This window comes from Electrophorus electricus, chromosome 4 (assembly GCF_013358815.1).
Source record: "Electrophorus electricus isolate fEleEle1 chromosome 4, fEleEle1.pri, whole genome shotgun sequence".
NCBI classification, from domain to species: domain Eukaryota; kingdom Metazoa; phylum Chordata; class Actinopteri; order Gymnotiformes; family Gymnotidae; genus Electrophorus; species Electrophorus electricus.
The window spans coordinates 24,974,066-25,000,358 of record NC_049538.1 but is presented as its reverse complement, the minus strand read 5'-3'; the positions used below and the strand labels follow the sequence as shown (position 1 = coordinate 25,000,358).

At 43.4% G+C, this 26,293-nt stretch overlaps 1 protein-coding gene across 3 annotated transcripts in view; it reads left to right on the top strand.

Annotated features, from left to right (window-relative positions):
- Window positions 1-438: 438 nt before the first annotated feature.
- Window positions 439-26,293, top strand: part of mafa (v-maf avian musculoaponeurotic fibrosarcoma oncogene homolog a (paralog a)) — an 81,872-nt gene continuing 56,017 nt past the window's right edge. For 2 of the 3 annotated variants that reach the window (XR_003409927.2, XM_026999505.2), the window contains exons 1-2: window positions 439-2,382; window positions 9,968-10,038. Coding sequence is in view for 2 of the 3 variants with exons in the window: in XM_026999505.2 (XP_026855306.1) it covers window positions 1,418-2,382; window positions 9,968-9,995 (993 nt within the window). In the remaining variant the exon portion in view is untranslated. Of the gene's footprint in view, window positions 2,383-2,799; window positions 4,417-9,967; window positions 10,039-26,293 lie in introns of those variants that run through there. The other variant, XM_026999504.2, reaches the window with a different exon arrangement.

The window sequence follows — 26,293 nt, the reverse complement described above, 5'->3', positions numbered from 1 at the left end:
ACATGATTTCTCCAATTTCAAGTTGTCCAGGTAAACTGTCAATTGCCAACTGGCTTATTTAGCAAAACAACCCTTTGACATGTTCCTTTCTTGCGTCTTAGTTGAATATATGTTTTTAAGTAATGCTAGAATAATTAGTGAAATTTGTATTACCTCATTTCTCTCTATGTCCAAAAGGTGGCACTGTTGAGTTTTCGAAGAAAAATGTTGGCATCATTTATACCATTTTAATAAATCCCCATTGCTGTCACAAGTAGGCTAGTAATAATAATAATAATAATAATTATTATTATTATTATTATTATTTGCTTTTAAACATTTGTTTAGCCCCCAAACTATAAGTTTGATGTTAAATACACTGTTTCCATTACATGAAATACACCTTCCTAGTAGGATCAACGTAGAATATTCCTGAACTATTCCAGATAAGTATCAAAGATGAACCAATGCATAATAGCTTTATTTAACACAATTGTATCCTACATGTAGGGACAGGCTGTTCCTTATTTGCCTCCAGTTAAGTAAACAGAATAGCAGAGAAAGTAATCATTCGCACGCTCGTATCGGCTTGTGCATGGGTAAAACTCTAAGAAACTGGTGTTGAAGTGAACTGTGTTGTAAAGTGAAATAATTGTATTTCCAGTGTAGTGCTACTATTTGGGTAGTAATGAACAATCGCCTGATGTCGTTTTTATCTGTTTAAAACCGTAGTTACTTTTTGCAAGAGAAAAAGGTATTCGTTGTGGTTACGCACGGCTGAATACAAGCACGGAAAGCGAGGGAAACAATACTAAACATTTCAAATGCAGTAGGAAAGAGTTAAGGAATTGCAGTCCAGCTGATAGTCAGCTGATAGCCTCTGACAGATGAGAAAAGTTTTGTTTCTGTACTAATATGTTAATTAGCTTTCCCATTTGAGCGAGCCCATTGGCTAGACCTCCGAGTCAATTTCGCATTTCAAGACTGACGTCAAGGCAGCTATAAAACTCAGCAATGCTTTTAAACTCATCTACTGTGTGTTCCTTTTTAAATACTCCTACGAGCCCGGGCAATTTTATGTCCAAGTCGACGTTTTGCGTCTTTCTTTACCATCTTCTATCCCTCCAGTCTGCATTATGTATTCGTGAAGAGACAGTAAAGTGTTAAATGTTTGAAATACAAAGCCGCCGAAATTCTCATGTAAAGACAGGAAAAAGAAACGTTCGGGACAGCTCCGATGCATCTGCACAGTAGACACTGCAAAGGAGAAGAACTATTCATTTGGAGTTAGGAGCACTTCGACGAAACGCTGAAAAAGACTTTTTTCTTGGTAAGAGTAAAATCTTTTTAAAACATCAAGCTGGCTCACTCTCTTCCAACCCAGACCGGTTTGACAGCTGCTCTTCAACCCCTTTGGAGGACTGTCAACAGCAAGAGGATGGCATCAGAACTGGCAATGAGCAACTCCGACCTGCCCACCAGTCCCCTGGCCATGGAATATGTTAATGACTTCGATCTGATGAAGTTTGAAGTGAAAAAGGAGCCGGTGGAGCCCGATCGCAGCATCAGCCAGTGCAGCCGCCTGATCGCCGGGGGATCCTTGTCTTCCACGCCGATGAGCACGCCTTGCAGCTCGGTTCCCCCTTCTCCAAGCTTCTCGGCGCCCAGTCCGGGCTCCGGTAGCGAACAGAAGGCTCACTTGGAGGATTTTTACTGGATGACCGGTTACCAACAGCAGTTGAACCCGGAGGCTTTGGGTTTCAGCCCTGAAGACGCAGTCGAGGCGCTGATCAACAGCACTCACCAGCTTCAGACATTCGATGGCTATGCTAGAGGGCAGCAGTTTGCCAGTGCGGCCGGGGCTGGAGGCACCATGGCCGGGGAAGAGATGGGATCCGCCGCCGCGGTGGTCTCCGCTGTTATCGCCGCCGCAGCAGCTCAGAACGGAGGTCCGCACCATCACCATCATCACCACCACAACACCGGGCACCATCAACCAGCCGGCGTCCCAGCCAACGGCAACTCTGGGGCTAACCACCAACATTTACACTTGGAGGAGCGGTTCACAGATGAGCAGTTGGTGACCATGTCTGTGCGGGAGCTCAATCGGCAGCTACGGGGGGTCAGCAAGGAAGAAGTGATCCGTCTCAAACAAAAGAGGAGGACCCTCAAAAACAGAGGCTATGCCCAGTCCTGCCGCTTCAAGCGGGTTCAGCAGCGGCATGTCCTGGAAGGGGAGAAGACCCAGCTCATGCAGCAAGTGGATCACCTCAAACAAGAGATCTCCAGGCTGGTCCGGGAGAGGGACGCGTACAAAGAAAAGTACGAGAAGCTCATCAGCAACGGTTTCAGAGAAAACGGATCCAGCAGTGACAACAATCCCTCTTCTCCGGAGTTTTTCATGTGAGTCCCCACATAATAATAAGAAAAAAGAAAATAGTTCGAGCGAGTTTGTCAGTGCCCAGCGTAAAGTTTCTTTTGTGTTTTTTCTTTCTTTTTTTTCTTTTTCGTGGTTTGCTAGACCGAGAGAAAAAGTTCCAAATTCTAAAATGTTTTTGTTTCTCTCCGTTCTACGAAAGCAAGGGTCAGTCTTCGTTTTTGAGATTTTTTGGGGGGGCCTGCGTGTAGACAGACCGAACTTTTCAAGAATAAGTTGTTTATTTTTTGGAGCGTGCTCTGAAAGCTGCCATCTTGGCATTTTATCTCCATGCTTATTTTAAAATGCATACGTGTCAAATGCATTCTTTTGAGTTTTTGTTTTTCATCGATATTTACCTGACTTGCAGTGTTTTTTTTTTTTTTTGTGTTTTTTTTTTATAGGATGCCATTTGTATTTTTCCCCGAAAGTTGACATTTTGTATGTGCGGTATGCATGCACTCAGATGCACACACCACTGATGTTCATCGATCCTTTTGCATCATTTTTTTTTATACAACCAGAATCAATGCTTGCCAAAAACAGCTACACTTTACTTCCAGTAAAAGTTTTTGGCTTTTTTTCCCCTTTTGCCAAAGTCAGAGGACCGCGATCCTGCAGTTACCCCATTATCATCCCATACGTCCTGCTTGTCGTTTTGTGTTTAACAAGACTTTACTTAAGAATCTATAGACATTGCTTTAAAAAAAGAGACTGTATGTTGTTATTGCCTGCATGCTGGACATGTATGGTTTTCTTTCCCTTTTTTTGCTTGAAAAATGAACTTTTTACTCGGATAACTCCAGCATGGCATTCATATTCTTCCTTTATTGCCGAATCACTTTTTTGGAATATATGCAAAAAAGTGAAAGAACATGCTACCACCATCCCCCCGTCCCGTGAAAAGGTTATTACAACAGTATTGACCTGCACGATCACCGGCGCCCATTTCCATTCGGTTCATGCACTGACGCATTCCTGTTGAAAGCTGGCCAACTGGAAGCAATGTTTCAGGGGACAAGGACCTCATCGTTTCTTAAAAAAAAAAAAAAAAAAAAAAAAAAAAAAAAAAAAACGGAATTCCCTCTCGGGGACTAAAACTGTTAGTTGCTTAAAGCGGATTGTTTGTTCAACTCCAGTCTCATTCTTATGCATTTTGATAACTCTGTAATAAACCACATTTTTTTAGTGTAATCTAGGCTAAGACTAGTTCTATTATCTGTGAGCATGATGGTGGACGCTGTGCTCCAGGTTGATGATGACGAGGAAGGATGTCATTAAAAGATAGGCTTTTTATGTAGGGTTCATGTCCTATGCACTAAATTGTTTCCTGATCGTAGTGTTAAGGTATACTGGCAGGACCCAAAAATATGTATTATACAGCAGGATTGTGATGATGCGAAACTCAAGCTTTTTGCAGCATGTGCTTGCCATGATAAGAGCAGTTTGACAGATGTAGCCCCTCTTATAGCTTACCACTGACTGTATTTCCAAACCAAAGTATTAAAGAAAAAAAAAACTTAGTCAATGTGGGGAAACAGTGCTTTCAAAAATGCACTCTCCCTCAGAGATCTAAACTATTTGGACTGAGTTGCACTAAAATGTAGCCTGTAGCTAATCGTACAGTATATCACACAATGGAATCTATCTAGAACGCTAATTTAAATACATATCTCATGGCATTGCTGGAGAATTTATGAATACAATCTTATTAGTTACATTGTCAAGCAGGACTAGTTTCTTTTGTTGTAAACAAATTCATTATTTACAAGGCAATAATATAATAATCAATAATGTCTGGACATTGTTTTATAGTCAGGGATTGAAACCCTGCTTGTATAAAATGGGGATATACCATTCATCAATAATTTTTTTTAAGTATGTTAATTAAAATTTTCTCATATATATTTTGCTGTGCAAAATTATTTCACTCACTAACCATATGTGATGTTCATATGTGCTTATTTTCATTTCATACAATTATATGATATGCAATAAAAATGCAATTCAGGCTTCATAAAGTCTGTGTTCTCTGGATATTAATTTATAAAATTTATTAACATTATGTGTAGCTAATGAAGCAGCATAGAAAGTTGCAATAACATTTTCAGTCTTTCACTTTTTCATTTGAACGCTCATTTGAATAACTAGATCAGTGACCCAAATGTGTCATTTCTTTCAACAGATTTTTTGCGTAAAGTTCAGATTTATCAGTCAAACCAGTACAACTTAATGCAGAGTTTTATATGTTTGACAAGTAATTTGCCTTTGGTGAGCATCTAATATTTTATCAAAATAAAATAACATGGAAGAACATTATAATAAAAAAAAATATGGGACTTACAGTGTGTTTAAAGGGTGATGTGAGCTTCGCTGAGTTGCTCTGCTCAGCCTATACCTTGGTTCTTTACTTGATCCTAAGGTCCGCAGCGATGCCAGAATATTTGCCAGAAGTTTCCTAAACTCTTTCCTGCATATAAATCAATGACATTCCACCTTCTAGCAGCAAGTTCTCAAGAACACAAAACACTTTTAAGTAGTTTATTATTGAAATTGGTTAGTTTATTACCATCAATGCTGTATGTGGACAAGATGCAATAATGTATACAAGACAACAGTCAGTTGTAGCATTTGATTGTGTATCTAGCAGTGTGTCTGCCAGTTTCATGAATTGTAGTTAGTGCACTTTTTTTTAATTTATTTTTTGCCAGTATTGAAGTGGTGTTATATATACTTTTATTGTAATACAATTCACTTGGGTGCAACAGAATATTTAATTTTTATACTATATCCCTTTTCTGATCTAATTATACTTGAATTTCTCCGGCAACCACAGTGTCAAATAGTAAAGCCGCACACCTGAATCCTATCGTAGGGGTCATCTCTGTTCAGTCCCATATGATATGGATAATCTCCATACAATCCCATAGCTCCAGGCCAAAGATCCATTCAACAGTTTGACAAGGTGTACACTAGTTACACTACACTACATGAGTTGTATGATGTTTCTTAAGTGAAGAAAAATTCAGCTTAAGTACATTCTTTAGTGCATTCTCCTTTCCTTTCTTGTACGCGTGCCAGTCCGAGTGTGTGTGTGTGTATGTGTGTATGTGTGATTAGAGTTGCATACACGCGAGTGTACAGAGCTACATGTGGCAGCTGCTGTGTGGTTTGTCCTTGTTTTCATCTCTAGTGCTGATCATTGTCCTCATACATGCACATGGGGGGCTTTGCAGGTCCATTTCAGTGAAGCAGCAGACCCGCCAGCCCATCAGTTAGAATCAGATCAGTCAGAGCCACTGAACGTACCATCTAGGATACAAATTCATACAGTTGTGCACGCTTATATTCTTTGCAGCCAATAATAATAATAATATAATTATAATACAATTATAATGGTGAATATCTAAAATGCAGCACATTTTGAAACACCTACATACGTTCAGGGTACAATACGACAAAGTCAACAACTCTGAAGAAGAACCTTTTTCCATTGCTGTTTTATGAAGTAAAGTGCTTCTCTCTTCAGTGCTTTGAAATAATTTTTGCTCCTTGTTCCTTCCATCCAGCATGACTTGCTGGTAGTGGTGGGGATACGGAGAGACTGAGACAATAGCCTGAGAGTTGAAATGATTTTCCTGATGATTAATCGCTCAGAAAGAGGCCCGTTTGTGCAATGCAAAAATGATAAATCATGACTGTGGCTGGCCCCAGCTGGGCCAGGCTCGGAGCGTTCCTGACAAACACCCCACCCCTCCCCATTGATGAAAGCAACTAATCTGTCTGTTGGTTCGCAGGAAGAACTAAACACAGATTTTTCCATATTCTCATCTATGTGTAACTGAATAGTTGACCTGCTTACCTAATTTGGATTGTTTCAGTATGAAGAGTTGTACTGATTCATGTTTAAAGGTTTGTGCTGATATGATGTGGTGTTACACACACGGCAAGTATGACCTTTAGTTTCACAGTTATCAGAGGTTTGTTCCTGAATTGATTATTTAAGGTATCAAATGTTGCTTAAAGTTGGTGTAAGGTGCTCTTGTGATATGTGGTGTTTGAGAACATGTAAGATATGTTAGTGGTGTTTCTGAAACAATCAGGTTGCACAATGACCTTGCCATCCACTTTTGAACATTTCTATTAGTCTGATTCAATGTTTTGTGATATTTAAGAATAAAATGAATACATATAAATCTAAACATTTATCGGGGTAAAAGTAGTTATTTTATTTCATTTTAAAGCATTAATTTGTCTGCTTATGTATTTTTTTAAACCAATAGCAACACTCAGAATGCCTTGATATGTATGCAGTAAATGACAATTACTGACCCCACCAGAGAACCCCCAAAACAAGGGGTGTGTGTGTCTGTGTGTGGGCACGTGCATATATGCTTGAATTTGAGCATATTTATGCGACAAGAGTGTTTGGCTGTGTTTGCTTTGCTGTGTGTACATGATGGTTTATGCTTGTTCGTGAGGGTGTGCCTTGTGTATGTGTGCCCAACTATGCATTATTTGTGCCTGTCTCCGAGAATGAATACTTGTGGTTTGTCTAGATGTGTGTGACTGTGTATGTGCATGCATGTGTGTGTGTGATTTGCAGAGGAGGCACGGAGGTCAGTGATGAAGCAGGAGGAGCACTCTCAGAGTCATTACACTGATCCATTCCCTCCAGGGACCCCATGTTCATTTCCTGCACCAATCCTAAAGGCACACACACATATGTGCATGCACACAAACATACACACACACACATGCGTGCGCGGACACACACACGCATGCGCACAGCAGGAGGGCCATCTTATAACTGGCCATTGGTTTTCCAGCCTTGTTTTTGATGGGCCGACAACTGCATTTCATTTGCTACTGATATTAGTCAGATAACTTTGTTTGTATAACATTTGATCCGTCATTTCCATTATTCTTTATTTTCAACAAACAGCACTGACCATTTTTAACATTGCAAATGTATTTATGTGCGAATGTATTTATTTATTTAGAATGTCTCACTTTGTGCTGTGTGATTTTTAAAATGAAAAGGTTTATTTTGTATTGCTGATTCAGTCTAAGGAGGAATGGTACGAAGGAATGGGCTTGTATATTACAGTATTATGTTAGCAGCATGCATTTGTATGGTGTCCTTACTAGCCTAGTGCTCAGCGTCGGCCGTCGCATGCAATAGCAGTCTCACTATGGGGCAGTGACTTCATGTCCCTAATCTGTCCTCTGGCTAAAGAGTCTGTGTTTGCACAGGGCTGTGGAAGAGCCAAGCTACCATTTATAACCTTACACAAACAACAACAGGCCTTTAATGTGCACACAGGCACACGCACGCACACACTCATAGACACATACACATATACACACGCACGCACGGACGCACGCTTGCTCACACACACACACACACACACACACACACACACACACACACACCCACACACACACACAAGGAAAGTAAAGTAAAATTAAATAGAAGTTTATTAAGGGAAAGTTTTTAGCAAAATGAACAATTGTGAAAAATACTGTTACAGGGTTATGAGTAAAAGAACTTCTGGAAAAGATGTGCATACACTGAAACTGTGTGTCATGGCACAGGGGTTTTCCAAAAATGCCTGGACACAATAAAGATGAGTGGTGTGTGGGTGTGTTGGTGCATGTGTGTTTGTGTGTGAAAAAGAGAGCAAACTAGAGAGATGGAGAGAGAGCATGTTCTGCTACTTCCAGCATGTTAAGAATGACAGATGAGGGATCTCATCCTGGATGACTAAACAGGGACAAATAAACCACCGATTCCTTTGGTTTAGCTTTGATTTAAGCTATCGCAAAACATCTTCACTGCATTTACTGCGATTTATATGTTTTAGATTACATTAAAAGTGCTCTCATATGGCAGTTATAAATGAATTAAAAAAAAAAAAAAAAAAAACTTGCTGTTGTGTTTGTGAAAGCACATGCTAAATTAGGTTTATTGTGTTAGAGAGAGGGCGAGAGTTTTCTTGACTGTATTGCTTTCCTCCCTGAGAAGCAGTGTGAATACTACATCCATTAAGATGCGCTTCTTTAATTGTAAACTACTCCCTCCTCACTTTTCTGCCAAGCATTCTATCTGCTGCTTGGCAAAAAATTCAAAGAAGACTTGAAGTAGATATTTAGATCAGATCTCCTCACCTCTCATTAGGGCCATTGTCCTTGAGAGTTGACTGGCTTAGGGTTATGCTGATAATGAGGAGTGCGATATACTCTGGAGTCATTTTATACGGCTCCAAATGTACCCAAAGTGAAGCCAGAGTGACTTGTAGGAATCTAATACCCATCCCCAGGTGCCTTGCACTTGGGAGATTGGGCTAGATCTCTCAAGTCCTGAAAGAGAGCTCTATATTAACAATTCTGTTGTCCTAATGCCAGTTTTTATTTAAATACAATTAAATTAAGTAATTATTAAGTAATTATGTCAGCTAAAATTATATTAAGTGTATATATATATATATATATATATATATATATATATATATATATATATATATATATATATATATAGTAGTCAGATATAGAAACTAGTGAAAGGTTTTCAGAAAAACAGGACACACACACACACACACACACATATATATATATATATATATATATATATATATATATATATATATATATATATATATATATATATATATATAGTATAATAATAATAATAATTATATATATCACTATATTATCACTATACAATTTAGTATATTTGTCTATGAATAATTATTTTAATACACAGTATCATATTAATATCCTCATAAGAATATATTCTAGATAGTGGTTAAAGATCATGTGTTTGTACAGTTAATTGCCAGATCATAAAATACATGTAGAGCTGCACTGATAAAGGTGTCAAATCAATATTTACATAATTCTCTACTGCCCTGGACCATGTATTGATACTTGAGTCTATGATTATACATGTACCTTCCTTTACATACAAGGACTGATTTATATTTTACTATTCATTATATAATTGTTAGCTGAAAATTGACTAATAAAATAAGTTAAAGGCCTGTGGAAAATCAACACAACTTCTGTCAGTGACTGTGTGTGTGTGTGTGTGTGTTTGTGGACAAAGGAAATGAAAAGGTGAGATTTTGTTTTAATGGAGCATGCAAATACAGTTCCTACAGCAATTTAATCTTCATTCGGCATCTTTCACTCATATGTGCATGCACACACGTCTGGGAGTGTACATCCCATGTTGCCTGTTGTTCTTCAGAGAAATGTAAATGTTGCAGTGTATGCATATTCCTCAACTGAGCATGAATGCATATTGATAAGATTAATAAACTATGAATGACTTCCAGACTGTACATATTTGATTTTATCACCTTTAACAGAAAAGCGGTGCTTAGAACTAAACCCTCAGAGCCTGAAAGGGAAGTAAAACTTGCGGTTTTCATGGGGGCTACATAAATGCAGACTTTGCTGAAGCTTTTCTCAACATACTAGGCAATGTGTTATGATAAGGTGTTAAAAGTCAGTGAGATGTTTAATATGTCTCTTTTTTTGCTGTTTGATCTCTGTGTTCTGCACTAGGTCTTCCAGAAAGTTCCTTCACCTGTGACTGTGAGCTGTGACTCCCCCTGCTCCTGGCCTTGAAGAGTGAGGTACAACTTTCACTCTCTACTTTTTTCCTTCTCTTGCTCTCTCAACATCTCGACTCGGCGTTCCTCTACCGTGAATGACTCAGCTCACAGAGCTGCATTGCCACATAGCACCTAGTAGATAGATCGATAGATAGATAGATAGACACAGACAGACAGACAGATAGATAGATAGATAAAGAAAGAATAAAATGCCACACAATTATTTCTGAACCATAAGGTCACATAGCAGATAACTCTTCACTTGCAGTGGGTTAGGCTCTTTTCTAACGCTACCTAGGAGCCGTTTCATCTTTCATGTTCTGCACCTGGCTAACAGTGGTTGGTGTAAAATCACCTTCCCACAGACTGCCCTCTCAGGGAGTAGGTGATGGATTTTCAAAAGCCCTGGAGTGGCGCACTGAGAATCCATCTTTCTCAGAGTCCCGCGCGGGCTTTTGTGGGGCCTCACCAATGACATCTCACTCTGCGGGCTTGCCAAGACCCATTCATGCCTCTCCAGCCCACCGATGTGAACCTTCTTCTCAGTGAGGGATTGAAGTTGTTAGAGGTAATATTGTTGAAGCATAAGAGGGCTTTTAGTGACCAGAGCCAACCATGATCACGGCAGTCTAACTGAGTGTGATTGATTCTGTATGCTGTGCATGCAGTAAAGTCAAGGCAGAGAGATTTTGCAGTACAATGGATCGAGCCTTGAGACATATATGGAATGGAAACAGTTATTCTTTATATTAAAAGCAGTTAACTGGACAGTAAGTATTTGGAGAGTGATGCTATGTTTATTGTTTTGTCATTGAATTTAAGAGGAAACAATCACTAATCTTAAACTGCCACAGATGCCAGCTTTAATTCAGGGGTAATTACATCTACACTGGGTAAACCATATAGGAATGACTGCCCGTTTTATACATAGTTTCCCTATTTTAGAAGTCTGTAAGCAATTTGACAACTGGCTGGTCAGTTGTTTTTTGGCCAGCTGTGTCACTGCATCATTAGTTCATGCACAAGAGAGCTAGAAAATGGAACACTTAATTCCAGATGTAGGATTTGCATCTGGAATCTGTTGCTGGTGTCTCTAAATATAAGGAACGTGTCAGTCAGTCCCAGTAAAGCAGGCCGGAATGAGCCAGAATTATCCAGTGAAATTGATCAGAGGCATAGTCAAGACATTAGGAGCTCACAACCGACTTGTTTGGTACACTTTCAAAAAGTAAGAATGCCTGGATATATGAATGAGCAGGCCGCAGGATCGGATGGTAGAACCACACCCTGGTGAAAGATGTCAATGAGAAAAATCTGATGAACAGGTCGAAAACCCTGTCCTGGCTGTAGACAGATGTATCGTAGCCTTTTATGAATGGAAGGGTAGAGCAGTGAGGTGTATTTACCACAGATGGCGTCACCACAAGATGCCAATCGCTGGCAGCCCCCATGAACGGAAAGGCTGACTTACAGCTTGCTAAGAAGAAACCTTTAGGGAGCTGAGATTTATGGTCAGCTGATTTGAGAGTAAACCTGTACCAGATGGACTATGTACACTCCCAGCACTAATACATCACCAGTGAATCTGCCATGCACTCCTTGTGTGAAACATGATGCTCGGGCATGTATGACTGCCAGTGGAATTGCTTCACTTTCCTTGATGATGTTAGTTTCAGTGGCAACTTCAAACTGGATTTGTGTCTGTTGATAGACTGTTAATCCTACTGTAGAAGAGTGACCTCGGACTGCACCTCAAAGCGAATTGTCGTTAGTGATCATCAGTGCGTCTCTCTCCTCAACACGGTTATGTAGAAGGGGCTCAGACAGCGGCACCTCTGGTTTTAGAGCATGGTGTTGTTGTCCCCCGTTGTCTCTGTAAGAGAAGCTGAGGATCAGCTGTCATGCTTCTCTGTGATGAGTCAGCTACCGTTTGCATGATTAAGTGGCATAGCCACCGTCATTCTGTCAGTCACAAAGTGGTACTGTGAATTAGCTCGCCTTCCATGGCAACCCAGGTACTAGGGGGCCTAAGCAGATAGTGAAGAGATAGGCAGAAGGTCTGAGTGGGGATGTGTGAGGATGGATGTCTTCCTCACCGTCGTCAATCTGCTGCATTGTCCCCACTCACCCGCACACCTGATCTCTGCCAGTAACAAACGGTGTGTCGCTTATTGCCAGCCAGCAGAAACATTCCGCTTCCAGGCACCATGACAGACGAGCCTCTCCTGGGTTCGTTAAGCCTCCTCGTCTTTGTCTTATGCAAATCTATGCGTATGAGGGCGAGAGGGCAGGCCATGAGCAGTCTCTCCACGTAGGCCGCGTGTCGGCCCGGGTGATGGAGAGGCAGAACCATGGCCTGGCTGTCCTTGCCCCGGAGAGTGTCCGGAGCGCGCCCCCGCCGCGTTCCGTCACTGCCCGGACAGCCAGGCGTGCGGCCCCGACTTCCTACTGTGATTACGGTCATCACTCACCTCCAGTGCCTCTGGCAGCACACTGACTGCTATGTCACATTTATGCAGGCTTGTTTTACCCTCTCAGACTGCAATAGGCGGGTTATTCTTTCAGAGCTCTGTGATGTAACGATCCACACATATAAAGGGTCAAAAGATAAAGACAATATATTTTAGGAGGTGTTGCAGCATTATGCATTTCAGATGCACTCTAGCAATATACAAATGAACCCTGTCTTTTGCATCTGGTGTGTGTTTTGTTTGTGTGTGTGTGTGTGGGTGAGTGGGAGGTGAGAGCTGCCCCAGGGCTACCCTGACTCCTGTCCTGCATGTGGCGGTAACTCAGACACCAGCGGGTGGAGGTGGACAGAAGGGCGTACAAAGTGCTGAGGCAGGGAGAAAACTACAGAAGCCCTAGGACGAGAACGTGAGGAGAGAGGGGTGGTGGATGTTTAGCACACACCACACACACACACACACACACACACACACACACACGCACACGTGTTGTGGCAGCGTCAACCATTGCGACAGAGACGAGAGTGGACTGCGACTGGCGGTTGATATTTTATGTCTTTGTTTGTAAAACTCGCTGATGCAGTTGCAGCTTCAAGTCGTCCTGACAACACAACCGTCCTCACACCATGGCCACTTCTGCATTCTCCATAAAGCAGAAAATAAGAAGGAAGAAAAAGAATAAAGTAGAGGGAAGGCAGCTCTTTTGACCACGACATGGATCCTATTATCTCATGGGTTCTGTAAACCTTTAGCTGTGTTTACAGCCTGAGTCATTGCCTGTGTTACATGAATAGTATGGCTGTCAGCAATGGCTGAAGGCTCTCAAGAAGGCAGGAAGGAGAGCGGCGTCCACTCTGCCCCAGGATAGACCGATCCGGGCAGGCTGTGTGTACCACTCCCTATCATCCCTTCCTCCATCCTCCACCTGCTCTCGTTGAAGGAAACTGGAGATGGAGGCGCACAGCCTATATATAGCGGTGTGGGGTGAAGGCGCTGTGGCTGGGCTATAAGGTTAAAAATATAGCTTTCCTTGTAGAGCCAGGCACGGCTACAGGGTGACTAGTGCATGCATCAGGTTCGGCTTGCTGTCTGCACCCTCCTCTATGCAGGGGCTTCGCTTTCTTCCAGCACTCAGAGCTGCTGCCTGCTTTCAGGGCCTCACGTGTGTCTGTTTGTGCGTAACTGTGTCTATGTATGTATATCTGTTTCCAACAAATAATTACTCTCTCAAATCATTACTGTAACAGTAGTTACATATAATCTTAAAAAACAATTATTTTTGAGGGCTTGTGTTTTATATTCTCTCTGAATAGACATATCCTCAGTGCAGTTAGTTTGTTTTTTGCTCAGTCCAATTTTAAGTCCCTCTTGCTTATTGATTTGATTGATCTATTTTTTTTGGCAATATTTATTTTGTCCTTTCTTCATGAGAATGGTGCTCCATATGGTGTTACATGTGGTTCTCTCTCTGATGTTCTGAAGGTTGGAGGCATTTGAAGTTCTGCGTTAGATGGGCATGTTGTCAGACATTACTGTGTAAGGCATGCGGGCTTCATTGCACTGCGCTAATTATTTTCATGTTGTAGGGATCTCAGCATGTGTCTTCTCCCTAGTTTATAAATATCAGACTCAGCAGAAACAGTAGAGAGGTGTGTGCGTGCATATACATGTTCATGTGTGTTTATATGTGGATATCACTTTATTTGATTGTGCTTACCTGTATATGCATGTATGTATTCTCTGAAGCTGCGTCATATCTCAATTTATCTGTCCATATTGAATCTACATCCCATTGCATTCCATATTTTATGTGGACATCTATGTTTTTGACTTAACGCTAGCAGAAAGTCCATGTAGAGTACTATAACTGCACGAAGACCCCAGCATTCTGCCATCTTCTCGTTTTATGTATCCTGAGGTATCCCTTTAAAAGTTTAAAAAAAAAAAAAAAACACATTCTCTCCTCTCGTGCGGGCTATCACACAGCTGAGGCTGCTGACTAGCAGAATTTAGTGCAGTGTAGTTGTGGAGAGGCTCGATCTCCGGCTCCCTGTGTGCTGCCAGCAGACGGCCTCCACTCCGTGTCTTTGCCACCTCCGCCATTTGCTTGTTAGTATTATTCTGTGTGTCTAATTAAACTTAGTCTGTGCGAAAGGAGCTCCTGTTATGAGTGCCTTAACTGGGGGAGATTAGCAGTGAGAGGGGCTCGGTGCTCTTTAAAGCAGCCTGCTCCTAAAGCACAAAGCACCAAGTCTTTTGTTGGGGTCATTACTGTGCACTTTTGTTATTGCTTCACTGTTCCCCCGCCAAATGCTAAATGCTACATGCTAGGTCATTACTGAGCACTCTTGACAGCTGAATTTCTCTATCTCTCTCTCTCTCTCTCTTTCTATCTATATCTCTCTCTCTCTCTCTCTCTTTCTCTCTCTCTCTCTCTCTCTCTCTCTCTCTCTCTCTCTCTCTCTCTCTCTCTCTTTCTTTCTCTCTTTCTCCCTTTTGCATCCTGAAGGGTAACTTGGGCTAAGCCACAATTAGGAAAATGGCAGCAGCTTTCAGCACCTGGTACGTTAGTCGTTCTGTTGCTCCTTTTTAGGTTCGCGCTCGAGCGCCACTCCAGTGCCACAAAAAGAACTGACCTAAGACCAGCTTAGCCACAGCGCTGGAGCAGCTACAACAATCATCACGGTCTGCGTTTCTCAGCAAAGCCATTTCCATCGCTGCACAGGCAGTTTCGAGAATGTTATTGAATCTGGCCCGTGTATTATTAGCCGAACGCTGAGCAGTGGGGCGAGAGGATCCGTTCTGAAGGAGAACGCAGTGCTGGTGGGGCTTAAATGGCACACCTCTGTCCTGCCCCCGCTTCACCTTCAGACACTAAGCTCGTCCTCCTCGTTTGCTTGATGATGGCGGCTGGCAGGGAAGTGCTCTGCTTAAGTTTCGCCTCGGCCATCTGCTCGTATTCATTTCAAACCCTTACACCGAGAGATAAAAGCAATAACTATGAATACCCTTTAGCTTTGGTCATATCAGTGAGTCTTGGATAATGTGGATTAGGTCCCGTTCACAAGAAAGGAAAGAAGCATGAGCTAGTATTTGCAGCTAAAGTCTCAGAGTGAGAAATTACTCCAAAAGTGGCCGGATGTGTTGTGTAACATGTCGATTAGATGAAGCAGCTAATATTTAAGCATACCTTTGAGGTTGCTTAGTACTGGAATTTACTGTGCTGATGACCTTAAGGTGGCCTTAAGTAAGGCTAAAGGTGACATAAGGTGATACTTTTTGGACTCACCTAATGGTCAATCAGAAGCATCCTTTTGAAATATGTATTTGACTCATGCTTGACTCATTTAACCTATTTATACTGAAACATAAGAGCAGCAAAAGTCTATCATTTGGAATTATGAATTAGCATCAAGACTTTCTTCTTTAACGTACTCTATGATTAGAAATGGTGTAACTCATTTTGCACTATTATGTCTGATGTGAACGTAGAGAAGTAGCATTATTGTTGAATACAGCACCATCTGTTGTGTTGGATCAGTGAGCCGGGAGGTGAGCGTAATGCAATCCGTGAAACCAACACACGCGGCCACTGAGAAGAAGGGTTCTGTAACATTACCGTCACCGCTATGAGCCCAGAGCCTTCCGCGCTCAGGCTAAAGCCATAGGATTACCTCAGTGCATCTAATCCAGTAGCACAGGCAGGCTTGGGAAGAGTGGGGAGCCCAGCACAAAGGCCTATCAGTACACATAAAAGGACTACATAGGCCTAAGTGCACCTTATTTACAGACCACACTTAATGCTTCCTGTACAAACATATCTATTTTTAATAACTGCCAACTTAATGGCCCCACACATCATGGTCAATGTCCCTCCTGCCTCACAGTGGTATATGGCTATAATATTTATGCGTCTTCTCTGACGTTTGATTGCGTGTTATTGATCTCTTTTTCACCAGTTTCTGATTTTTTAAAACTTGGAGCATCGCAAATGATGGCAAGCTTATATATTAATTTCATTACAGATAGAATTTTATCACTGGTGCTCATTCAAAAATGTGATTTTAAAGCCGGTGCTAGCTGCATACTCAAAGGCTCCCGCCTGTAAGTTGATAAGGCCCTGCCTGAATTCATTTGGAATCATAACTCTGGCTCACTGTGCATTTCGTGCAAATGCCGCATTTGTGGTAGAGTAAATTAAGTCCTTTTTTAGTAGCTAATATATTTCTGCAAGTGGAGCCATAAATCAATACCCATGTGAATATTGCCTCGCACACTGCAGCGGAATACAGTTGAACGCCTTATCCTCAGGAGAGAGAGGAGACTGCAGCGCAAAAGGTGACACGAGAGAGGGAACATGTCGGAAACGTTGCTCAGTTTGCGAAGCTGTCATTGTGTTTAATCATTGCAGAAACTGCTGAATTTAATTACGGCAACAAAAGTGACAGTACTAGCTCTTAGTTTAACATCACTGCTGTTGATACACACACGCATGCTGAATATAGCTAAAACACACACACACACACACACACACACACACGTTCACCAGTCTTCTAAGCACAGTGAGGGCCCAAGGTCATGTATTTTTTCTGTTCCTCTGTGCATGCGTGTGTGTCTGTGTGTATGCGCATGCGTGTGTGCATCTACTGGTGAGCTTAGGGAGCTAAGCTTGCAGAGCGGTGGCAAAATAATTGCCCTAATCAGAGGTCTTAATCAGCCATTAGTGTCCTGTCCAGCACACACCCTGGAGCAGCAGCTGTTAGTACTGGCTACAGGCGGCGAGACAGTGACCTCCAGGCCCCGTGCGGCAACCCTCCAGCAGCTGGCCTTGCACATGGCATGCTGCTGTCCAGCAGCCGAGAAACCGAGAGACAAGCTCCAGTCCAGAGACTGCTACGGGCCCTAGCACAGCCACAGAGACAAGCCCCAGTCCAGAGACTGCTACGGGCCCTAACACAGCTAGAGAGACACGCCCCAGTCCAGAGACTGCTACGGGCCCTAGCACAGCCACAGAGACAAGCCCCAGTCCAGAGACTGCTACGGGCCCTAGCACAGCCACAGAGACAAGCCCCAGTCCAGAGACTGCTACGGGCCCTAGCACAGCCACAGAGACAAGCCCCAGTCCAGAGACTGCTACGGGCCCTAGCACAGCCACAGAGACAAGCCCCAGTCCAGAGACTGCTACGGGCCCTAGCACAGCCACAGAGACAAGCCCCAGTCCAGAGACTGCTACGGGCCCTAGCACAGCCACAGAGACAAGCCCCAGTCCAGAGACTGCTACGGGCCCTAGCACAGCCACAGAGACAAGCCCCAGTCCAGAGACTGCTACGGGCCCTAGCACAGCCACAGAGACAAGCCCCAGTCCAGAGACTGCCACAGGCCCTAGCATGAGGCACCAAGACCTGCTTGACTGTCTGGCGGTAGCTGGCGGTGAAGGCTGTGGGATCTGCGTGGATTATGTGGCAGTGGATGAGTCTCTGTTTCTGGGGCTGTGTGTGGCGCCCACAGCTCATGGCCGGCGGATGTCTTCCTCATTGCAGTGAAGAGGGGAGGACTGTATTCAAGGCAGCAGCAGGGGACTTGGAGTCTGTGTGTCTGCTTCATGTGTTTTCCACTCCAGACATAACTGCTGTGTTTACAAGGCTCCGAGGCTCTCACTGTTAAATCATTGGAGTAAAGAGGGGGGGGGGGGATAAATTGCTCTCTCTCTCTCTCTCTCTCTCTCTCTCTCTCTCTCTCTCTATTTCATAGTTCTGGTTAACCAGCTAAAAGAATGCTTTCACTCCATGTTTAATTACAGGCTGTGTGTGCTGTCACCCTGCAAAAGGCCGTTACTCTAGGGATTCAGTTATGTAGAGTTAAAAAAAGTTTCAGTCCGTCCCTGTGATGAGCTTTGCCGAGTTTAAATATGAACAGAAAGGCTGTGAGCACAGGGCCCTGGAAGAATAGCTCCTCATGCAGCTTTTTGCTGGTACATGCTGTATGTTGTCCAGTTGCGGTTTGGACCGTGGGCCCCTCAGTCGTGCAGAATGTATATTCTGAAGTGCTGTTTGTTCCGCCACGCATGCTGCCTGTTCTGTCAGGGTCGAGACCTCCGGGCTGGGCTGGGAGAAAAAACAGAGCCTGTCAGAGGAGAAGTACTGCCTCCTGAAGCAGAGACGCCTGCAGCGGCCTCCAAGCCTGCGAGCAGGAGTACACTTGCACCCGGCCCTGCACACGCTCGTGTTCATGCATGCAGCCACCTAGTGTGCCAGCATGTATGCATTGCGAAATATAACACGCACATTGAGAAAGGCCATTTCTTGTCACATTGGGCAATTGCCTGTGTGTTTCAGCAGCATGTTTAGGGGCATACACTCAGGCTTGTCTTGCACACTTGGACTTATCTCTGTCTCTATCCCCTGATCCGGGAGGCTCTGGTTCAGATGCATGTAATAGCTATGCTGGTATAAGGCTTTCATCCAGAGATCTCACCCAGGGTTATGGCATTCAGCCCTAATTATGCATAACCACTGTAGGGTCCATATATTGCACGTAAAGAATGCCAACATCTTCAAGTGAGTAATGGCAGGAGGAATGTCTGCAGAGTGTAAATGGTTCACATAAAAACTACAACTTTAAAAAAGATAAAGAAGAAAAGGAAATTGTGAATCACAAATTGCACAAATTTTGAACACTAAAAAAAAATCAGGAATACTATTGAACATACAATTGAGTTTATGCTCAAATCTTCCATTATATTCATGCAAATTATATACTAATTTCTTTTTTATATTTTGTAATTCACATAAGGTTCCTGTGTCTGTACCCTCTTGCATGGTGATGAGCTGATCTGAACAAAATTGTCCAGGCACAGGAGGTGTTCAATATCCAGCTGCTAAATATGCGCATGATGTTCTAGAGTAGCAGGTCTTCACCTTGAGTAAAATCCTTCTGTGGTGGGTGCGCTCCGTCACTTGCATAAGCGCGTACTTAATGAGTCACACAGCCTTACCTCCGTGTGCACACTGTGCCAACGTGGTGCGTGTATGTGTGTTTAACGGGGGCAAGGGTGGGGGCAGCTCACCATTTATGAGCTCCATAAAGATGTTGCCACTGTTCACCACTCCACTTCCTAGCTGGGTGCTGTAGGCGTTCATTTACAGATGCCTGTGACTCTCAGAAGCACATGTGCTCCTTCCCCATGTGTGTTGGTCTCGACAGCCGTGACGCACTACCAGGTGTCACTCAGTACTGTCCATACCAGGGCAAATGGATGTCTGATGTGTAGTCAGTGTTAAGGGAACATTTCCTTTCTCATTTTGTGCGACTACCTTGAAGATTATGAAATATTACAGGCAGATGTCAAGCCAGTCACAAGCAGTTTGGCATTAGGGAAGCCCATGCAGTGCATCAGTGTAATTGAAAAGCACGTTTTTACAGGTCGTGGTTTAAGATGAACTCTGACATGCTGCTGTAGAACAGGGATAGTTTACACAGCCTTTTCAAACAACACCCTTGTGTGTGTGTGTGTGTGTGTGTGTGTGTGTGTGTGTATGTGCGTGCATGCGTGTGTGTGTGTGCATGCAAGTATGCAAGTATGTGTGTGTATGTATGTGTGTGTGTGTATTTGTGTGTGTGTGTGCACGCACGCACACGTGTGTGTGTGTGTGTGTGTGTGTGTGTGTGTGTGTGTGTGTGTGTGTGTATAGCTCATTATTAGTACCATTCTCCAGGCCAGTGCTCTCCTGAGACACATTGCTGCCACAGTGGATAACGCTGTCACCCCCTTAGTCAAGCTACCATTAAACTCTCCCAAAGACAAAAGACAACTGTCCCAATCTGACGTCTCTCCCCTGCATTCATGCCCTTTGCACTGCACTGGAGCGCTCAAAAGCATCCCCACTGAATCAACTGTGTAAGGTCCTCACATGCCATAAATGCTTCCAGATCCCTCCTATACCCAGCTGAGTAGCTGCACAGAGCAGCAGCATAGACGGGGGAGTGTGGACAGACTGTCGGAGCCACCATGCTTTTAGGTAGGGGAGACTCATAATGACAGAGAGAAGGAGGGAAGTGGAATAGACAGTCATATAGTAAAAAGCAGAAAAATAAAGATTGTTTAAACTTCTCACATAAATTCGACTGATTTGTGTTGTTGTTAAAAAGACGATTCAAACACCAAGTTGGGGAGTACAGGCAGTATACACTTTGTACTTTACAACACACAATATACACTGTTGCATGTAACAATGTCTAACAATAGTGGTTCACAGAACGCTACTGCGTGTGTGTTTGTGTGTGTGTGTGTGTGTGTGTGTGTGTGTGTGTGTGTGTGTGTGTGTGTGTGTGTGTGTGCACGTGTGTATTTGTCTGTGCCAGCTTGTCTGTGTGCTTCTGAAGAATCACTGCTTTTATGATCAGGTTCACAGAGGTCTGTAGAGGTCGAAACGTCAATGTGTCTAATGAGTAGTTTGATGGACAGAAAAGAAAGTGATTTCTGTTTCAAAAATAGTATCCTTTCCCCTTTTCTCAGACATGCATATGCGTACGCATAGACTCTTAGATTAAGTCAAAAATGGGAGAGACGGAGAGAGCACCGCTGCCTTCTCAAGCAATTAGAATAATTTCAAATTAATATGAAGTGAGTCTCGGCATGCTTATCTGCATACCGCGAAGCCTTCTCTCATTAATCAAAATGCTGGTGAGGCTTCTCTTTCTGAATATTGAAGATGTAACCACTGAACTATTTTTCCCCCTTATTTCATGAACCCGTTTTAGATACTTTTAAGAAGCAAAGCACTTTGGATTAAGTAGCAAGTGAGTCTTTTGTTTTTTAGGACTATAGCACAAAAACAAAAAACAGACAGAAAGAAAGGCAGGCAGACGTATCAAAGTAATCTGCATGACATCAGAGCATGCAGGGTGCCACACAGCCTCCGTCTCTATGGTCCCTCTGTGGATTCGGCATCAGTGCGAATCTTGCCCAGGACTTTGGAGTGGTCGACGTGTGTGAAACTGCTGATGGCTGGGGCTGAATCTATGGCTTGTATACGGAAGCCTCCAAAAGAGGCTGACACAGTGGCGCTAGTTCGACGTGTGTGTGTGTGTGTGTGTGTGTGTGTGTGTGTGTGTGTTGTCAACTCTTTCCTTGCGCAAGTCCTCACTGCTCACTGCACTGCCCATTGTTTCACACTAACCATTCGGCACAGCCAGTAGGCATGTGCAGCTGCCGTGTCAAACCGTGTGCCCAGTGTACTTACTCTCCATGCCATTAACTCCAAGAAGGTTAACTGACTTAAACACATATTCCTTTAACTGGAAAAAAAAAAATCTTCTTTTTTTCTGTCTTTATTGTGACAGCAATTGTAACAAAGCCCCAAGCTCTGTTTTGCAAAAATTCCTTAATTATCTCAGTAAAACTGGTTTGACTGACGAACAGCCTTAAAAACACCATCTGTGCAAGTTCAGGAAATGTGTGTGTGTGTGTGCGTGAGTGTGAGTGTGTGTGTGTGTGTGTGCGTGTGCGTGTGTTTGTGTGTGTATGTGTGTGTCAGAGACATAAACAGGGCACAGTGCCCTTCAGCAGTTTGTATTACTGTGCCTATATACATACACATAACTGAAAAAAGGCCACATACATATACGCATATACATATATACAGCATGCGTGTTCCTCCGACACTAAGTATATGAGGCTCCTCAGCACACAGCCAGCCCATCTGCCGTGGCCCTGCGCCGCGTGAGGGGGGCAACGTGATCGTGATTGAGCGTGCGTCTATGGAAGCGCACGTTTCCTTGTGCTGCCGTGTACACACAGTATGGGCATTCTGTAAATAGCCAGGTCTGAAAGGCTCTCCGCTGTGCGTGAGTCTATTTTCGCCCTCACACAGGAAATCAGGCCACAAGCCCATTTCCCCAGCCTATACCGAAAACATGAGCCCAGATCACTCGAATGCAAACATCCAAATATACCATAGAACGGAGCTGCTCCACATCCACCTCCACCCAGGCAGGCGGATATGAGCATCAGTAACAGCCAGACAACATACATCAAGGTCACTTTGCAATCGATTCAAAAGAAGGGAACGGCCGCAATGAAAAACCCTCCTAAATTTCACTTTTTCTGTAGAGCTTTTATAGTGTGTAATATCGTGCGCAGAGGCTGAATGGGCCGTAGCCATGTGCGATATGGTGTGCAGCCTCCTCAGTCCTCGGCAGAAAACTTGCGTTGAGAGGGGCATAGGGGAGCTTCCCCTCCTTGGGGATGCTCTGTCGGGCTTGTCCTGTTTGTGACTTCAGTGCGCAATGAGGCCTCCTTTTGGAGGGCTTTTAAAAATTCAAATGTTCTCTTTCCATGGTCGAGTTCACGTAAATGTTTAGAAATTTTCATGAGTACCAGGAAAAAAACCAAAAAGTTGTACTGTCTGGTTCATGTCTATTTTGTAAAATAATAATTTGCATAATATATTCCTTAAATTATGTTTTGGACTGTTAATTTATTTACTTCTTCATTGATTTGATTTTGATTATGTACACATTATTAAAGTTTTTATAATTTAATGCATATAGCCTGAGCAAGGAAATACAGATTAATATATGAACACCTTTCTAGTTTCTTTTTAGCGATTAATGGCATTCAGTTACCCCTCACTCTCTGTCTATACTTATTTTGTTGTGGGAATTTTGCAGCGCAGTAACTCACTTTCATGCCTTCAGTTCCATAGAGCGTGAATGATGTTGCCCATATCTAGCGGGACACGCAATTGCTCACTCTTCTGGGAGAGTTGGCGTGCGGTAAACGGCTCTTCAAAGGAAACCGGATTTTGCGCGACACTCAGCTCTCACCAGCTTCATAATATATTTGAGCTGGAGATAAATTTGCCTCTATGCCACAGCCTGCAACTGTAATTACACTCTCAGCGATGTGTTTTTACAGGCTGCTTAACAGAGGGAAATTATCTGCCCAAAACCAAACACAATTAATGATACCACTTTGCAGGCATACTTGAGCAAAAACATTGTAATGACATTTAGCGGGAAATTGCCTTGCCTTGAAATATAAGAGAGTGAGGTTAGAAAAAGCACGCGCCTCACTGCCTCTCAGTAAGTGGCTCATTCATTTCTTACAGCCCAGGAATGGTGTCAATGTCTTCTGGGAAGACAGCAAGGGATGTGCTCAGAATATGGTTAAGAAAATTCATTGTTTCAGACTTGTTGATCTAATTTTTGACAGTGAAATATTGACACGTTTACACAAGCCAAATGACCAGCCAAAGGGGTGAAAATTGGTACCGTAAAACCTTTACAGGGTCATATGCAGAACACATACATATGTGTAAATGTGCTCAAAATGAATAAAAGAAAGATATCGATGGGATTCTGCACAAAGAAGAAAGCTATTGACATAAGAAATGTATACTGATGATGTGTCCTCCACATCTCCTACGAAAACTGAAGATCAATGAGTTAGGAACACCCTTGCTGGTACCAGAGGGATGGTCTTTTTGTATGAAAATAGTGATGTGCGGGTGACCATACTGTAACTACTACAGATCATTGTGAGCAAGCTTAGAATCCCCATAGCTAATTTGTCACAAAGGTGGCATAACATGAGCTGCTTTGCACTTTGTAAGTTTCCATTTTGAACACAGGATAGATGTCACAGCAGTAAACACTTGAGATGTCCTAGAAGTAACACCCACTGGGCCAAGCTGAAGGGTTCAGTGGAAGCCCTGGGGATGGGCGCAGACAGCCCCTCCTGGCAGTGTGTGTGGTGTGGGGGTGATCGGTGCAATCCCTGTGAAAAATCTGTCACCTTCTCGCACCGATATTGCTCAGCCTCATTTGAATGGCACTCCATTTTGGTCCGGTAGCTCATGCTCACGACGGATATTCTGCAATTAGAAGAGAAACTCTGGCAATAAACCACAACAAATGATCACTTAGTTCCCACTGAAATTTACATCTGGTGGCGATTACTACCCTCAAAACCTTGAAAGGACTGAGGCGCTCAATAAAACACATTTACAAAAACAACAAGGGAAAACTATGGAGTCTCGCTGGCTGTAAAAAGCCTTGTGGTCCTATTTTTCTGCCTTAACAGTTAGAGGAGCCTTTTTATTTGAGATGGTGCTGTTTGACATTTTGTAGTTTTCTGTGATATGAATCATTATGTTCTGTTATGAATGTTCGTGACCCAGAATAGATATAACAAAAAGTCGATGTCTGTTGTAAGGTCACTGCATGAATAGTGAGTGATGGTTTCAACCAAGTTGGAGAGAGGTGTGTGTTACAAGGCGAGATTGGACATGGACTACAAGCCCTGGATGTAGGTGGAACAGGAAATCTAATAGTGCTTAATGTCCTCCAGTGTCACTAGTGGAAACCCCCTGCCAGATGCGTCATGCACAGTGACATTTTCTGCATGGTTCCAAACACAACTCCGGCACTCGTTTGATTTGAGCCCCACAGAAATATCTGGCCGGGTGTTAGCCCTTGAACGATGTAGGCATTAGTGTCAAATTGTTTGGTGTTGCCATTTATGCAGGGCTGAGCAGGTGGCTGCCGAGGTGCTGATGTCATCGGTGGCGATTGGAAACTCATTCCGGTTTTGCACTTTGTTGCGGGTGCTTGGGCGTTGTGGAGGAAGGCTGAGGTTTTTAGATCAGCGCGCATTATGAAAGGCAGTGCAAACCTGCTCTCAGCTGAACCGTTACTGGCGGCCTTCACAAGTGCCATCATCTGCAGGAGAAAAAAGAAAAGATCTCGCCGCTGTAGCTCCAGTGGTTTTGCAGGACACAGAATGACTCATTTTGAGGCAACACACAGAACTTCAGCTCACGACCGTGCAGACACCTCCCCCGAACACCAAATAGTGGTGCAGGGCTTTATTTAAACAGATCACCCACTACCACAGGCCTGCGGCGCACACCCAATCAAGGAGCTCCTTTGTTGTTTCCAAAGTGCCTCCATTACAACCCCCAACCAAGAGAGACGCCTCCAGAAATTAACCAGCTTATTGCAGACTGTGCAGAATCCTCTTTCCCTAGCGGGGCACTCCTTTTCTGTAAGAGAATTAATACCCCTGCACCACCCCCCAAACACCAACACCCTGCCAGTACATGCTCAGTGGACGCAAGCTTTCTGTCTTTGGACGCGCTTTCTGCATGCCTCCGTGCACCTCTTTTTATTTGCAGACATGCAGGCAGGCAGCGTGAAGGACTCTGCGGATCCATCAGCGTCTCTTTAACATGCAGATGTACCGAGAGCTCCGGTTGCTGAGATACAGAGAGGAACAAGCTGGGGCTGGGGTGATGGTTCGCCCTTCTTCTCTCCGCAGCAATGCCGATACGGTCTTAATATGAGAGTCAGATTTTTTTCCAGTGATCACAGTAAGTAAGCTTAGTGAAAGTTGTGTGATAGATGTGTATTAGGTGCACATGTGAGGATGCGTGACTCAGTTCCTACAGTATATGTGTTCAACTAAAAAACACACATTCCAAAGGCCTAATGTAGGTGTTAGAACACACATACACACACACACACACACACACACACACACACACACACACACACACACACACACACGTACGTGTCCATGCTGCTTCACACTTGACTGGCGAGCGCTTAGCACCACTATCACAGAGGTTTAGCAGCTCCAGCCAGTGAAGCTGTGCAGCCCAGTGAACAGAGAACACACTGCTGCTCCCCACATTACTCAGACGGCACCCTGGGCCACAGGCAGTCAGCCAGGGGGCTGGAGCATGGAGCTTCATACTCGTCCCTGTGTGGATGTGTGTGTGTGTGTGTGTCTGTGTTAGTTCTTG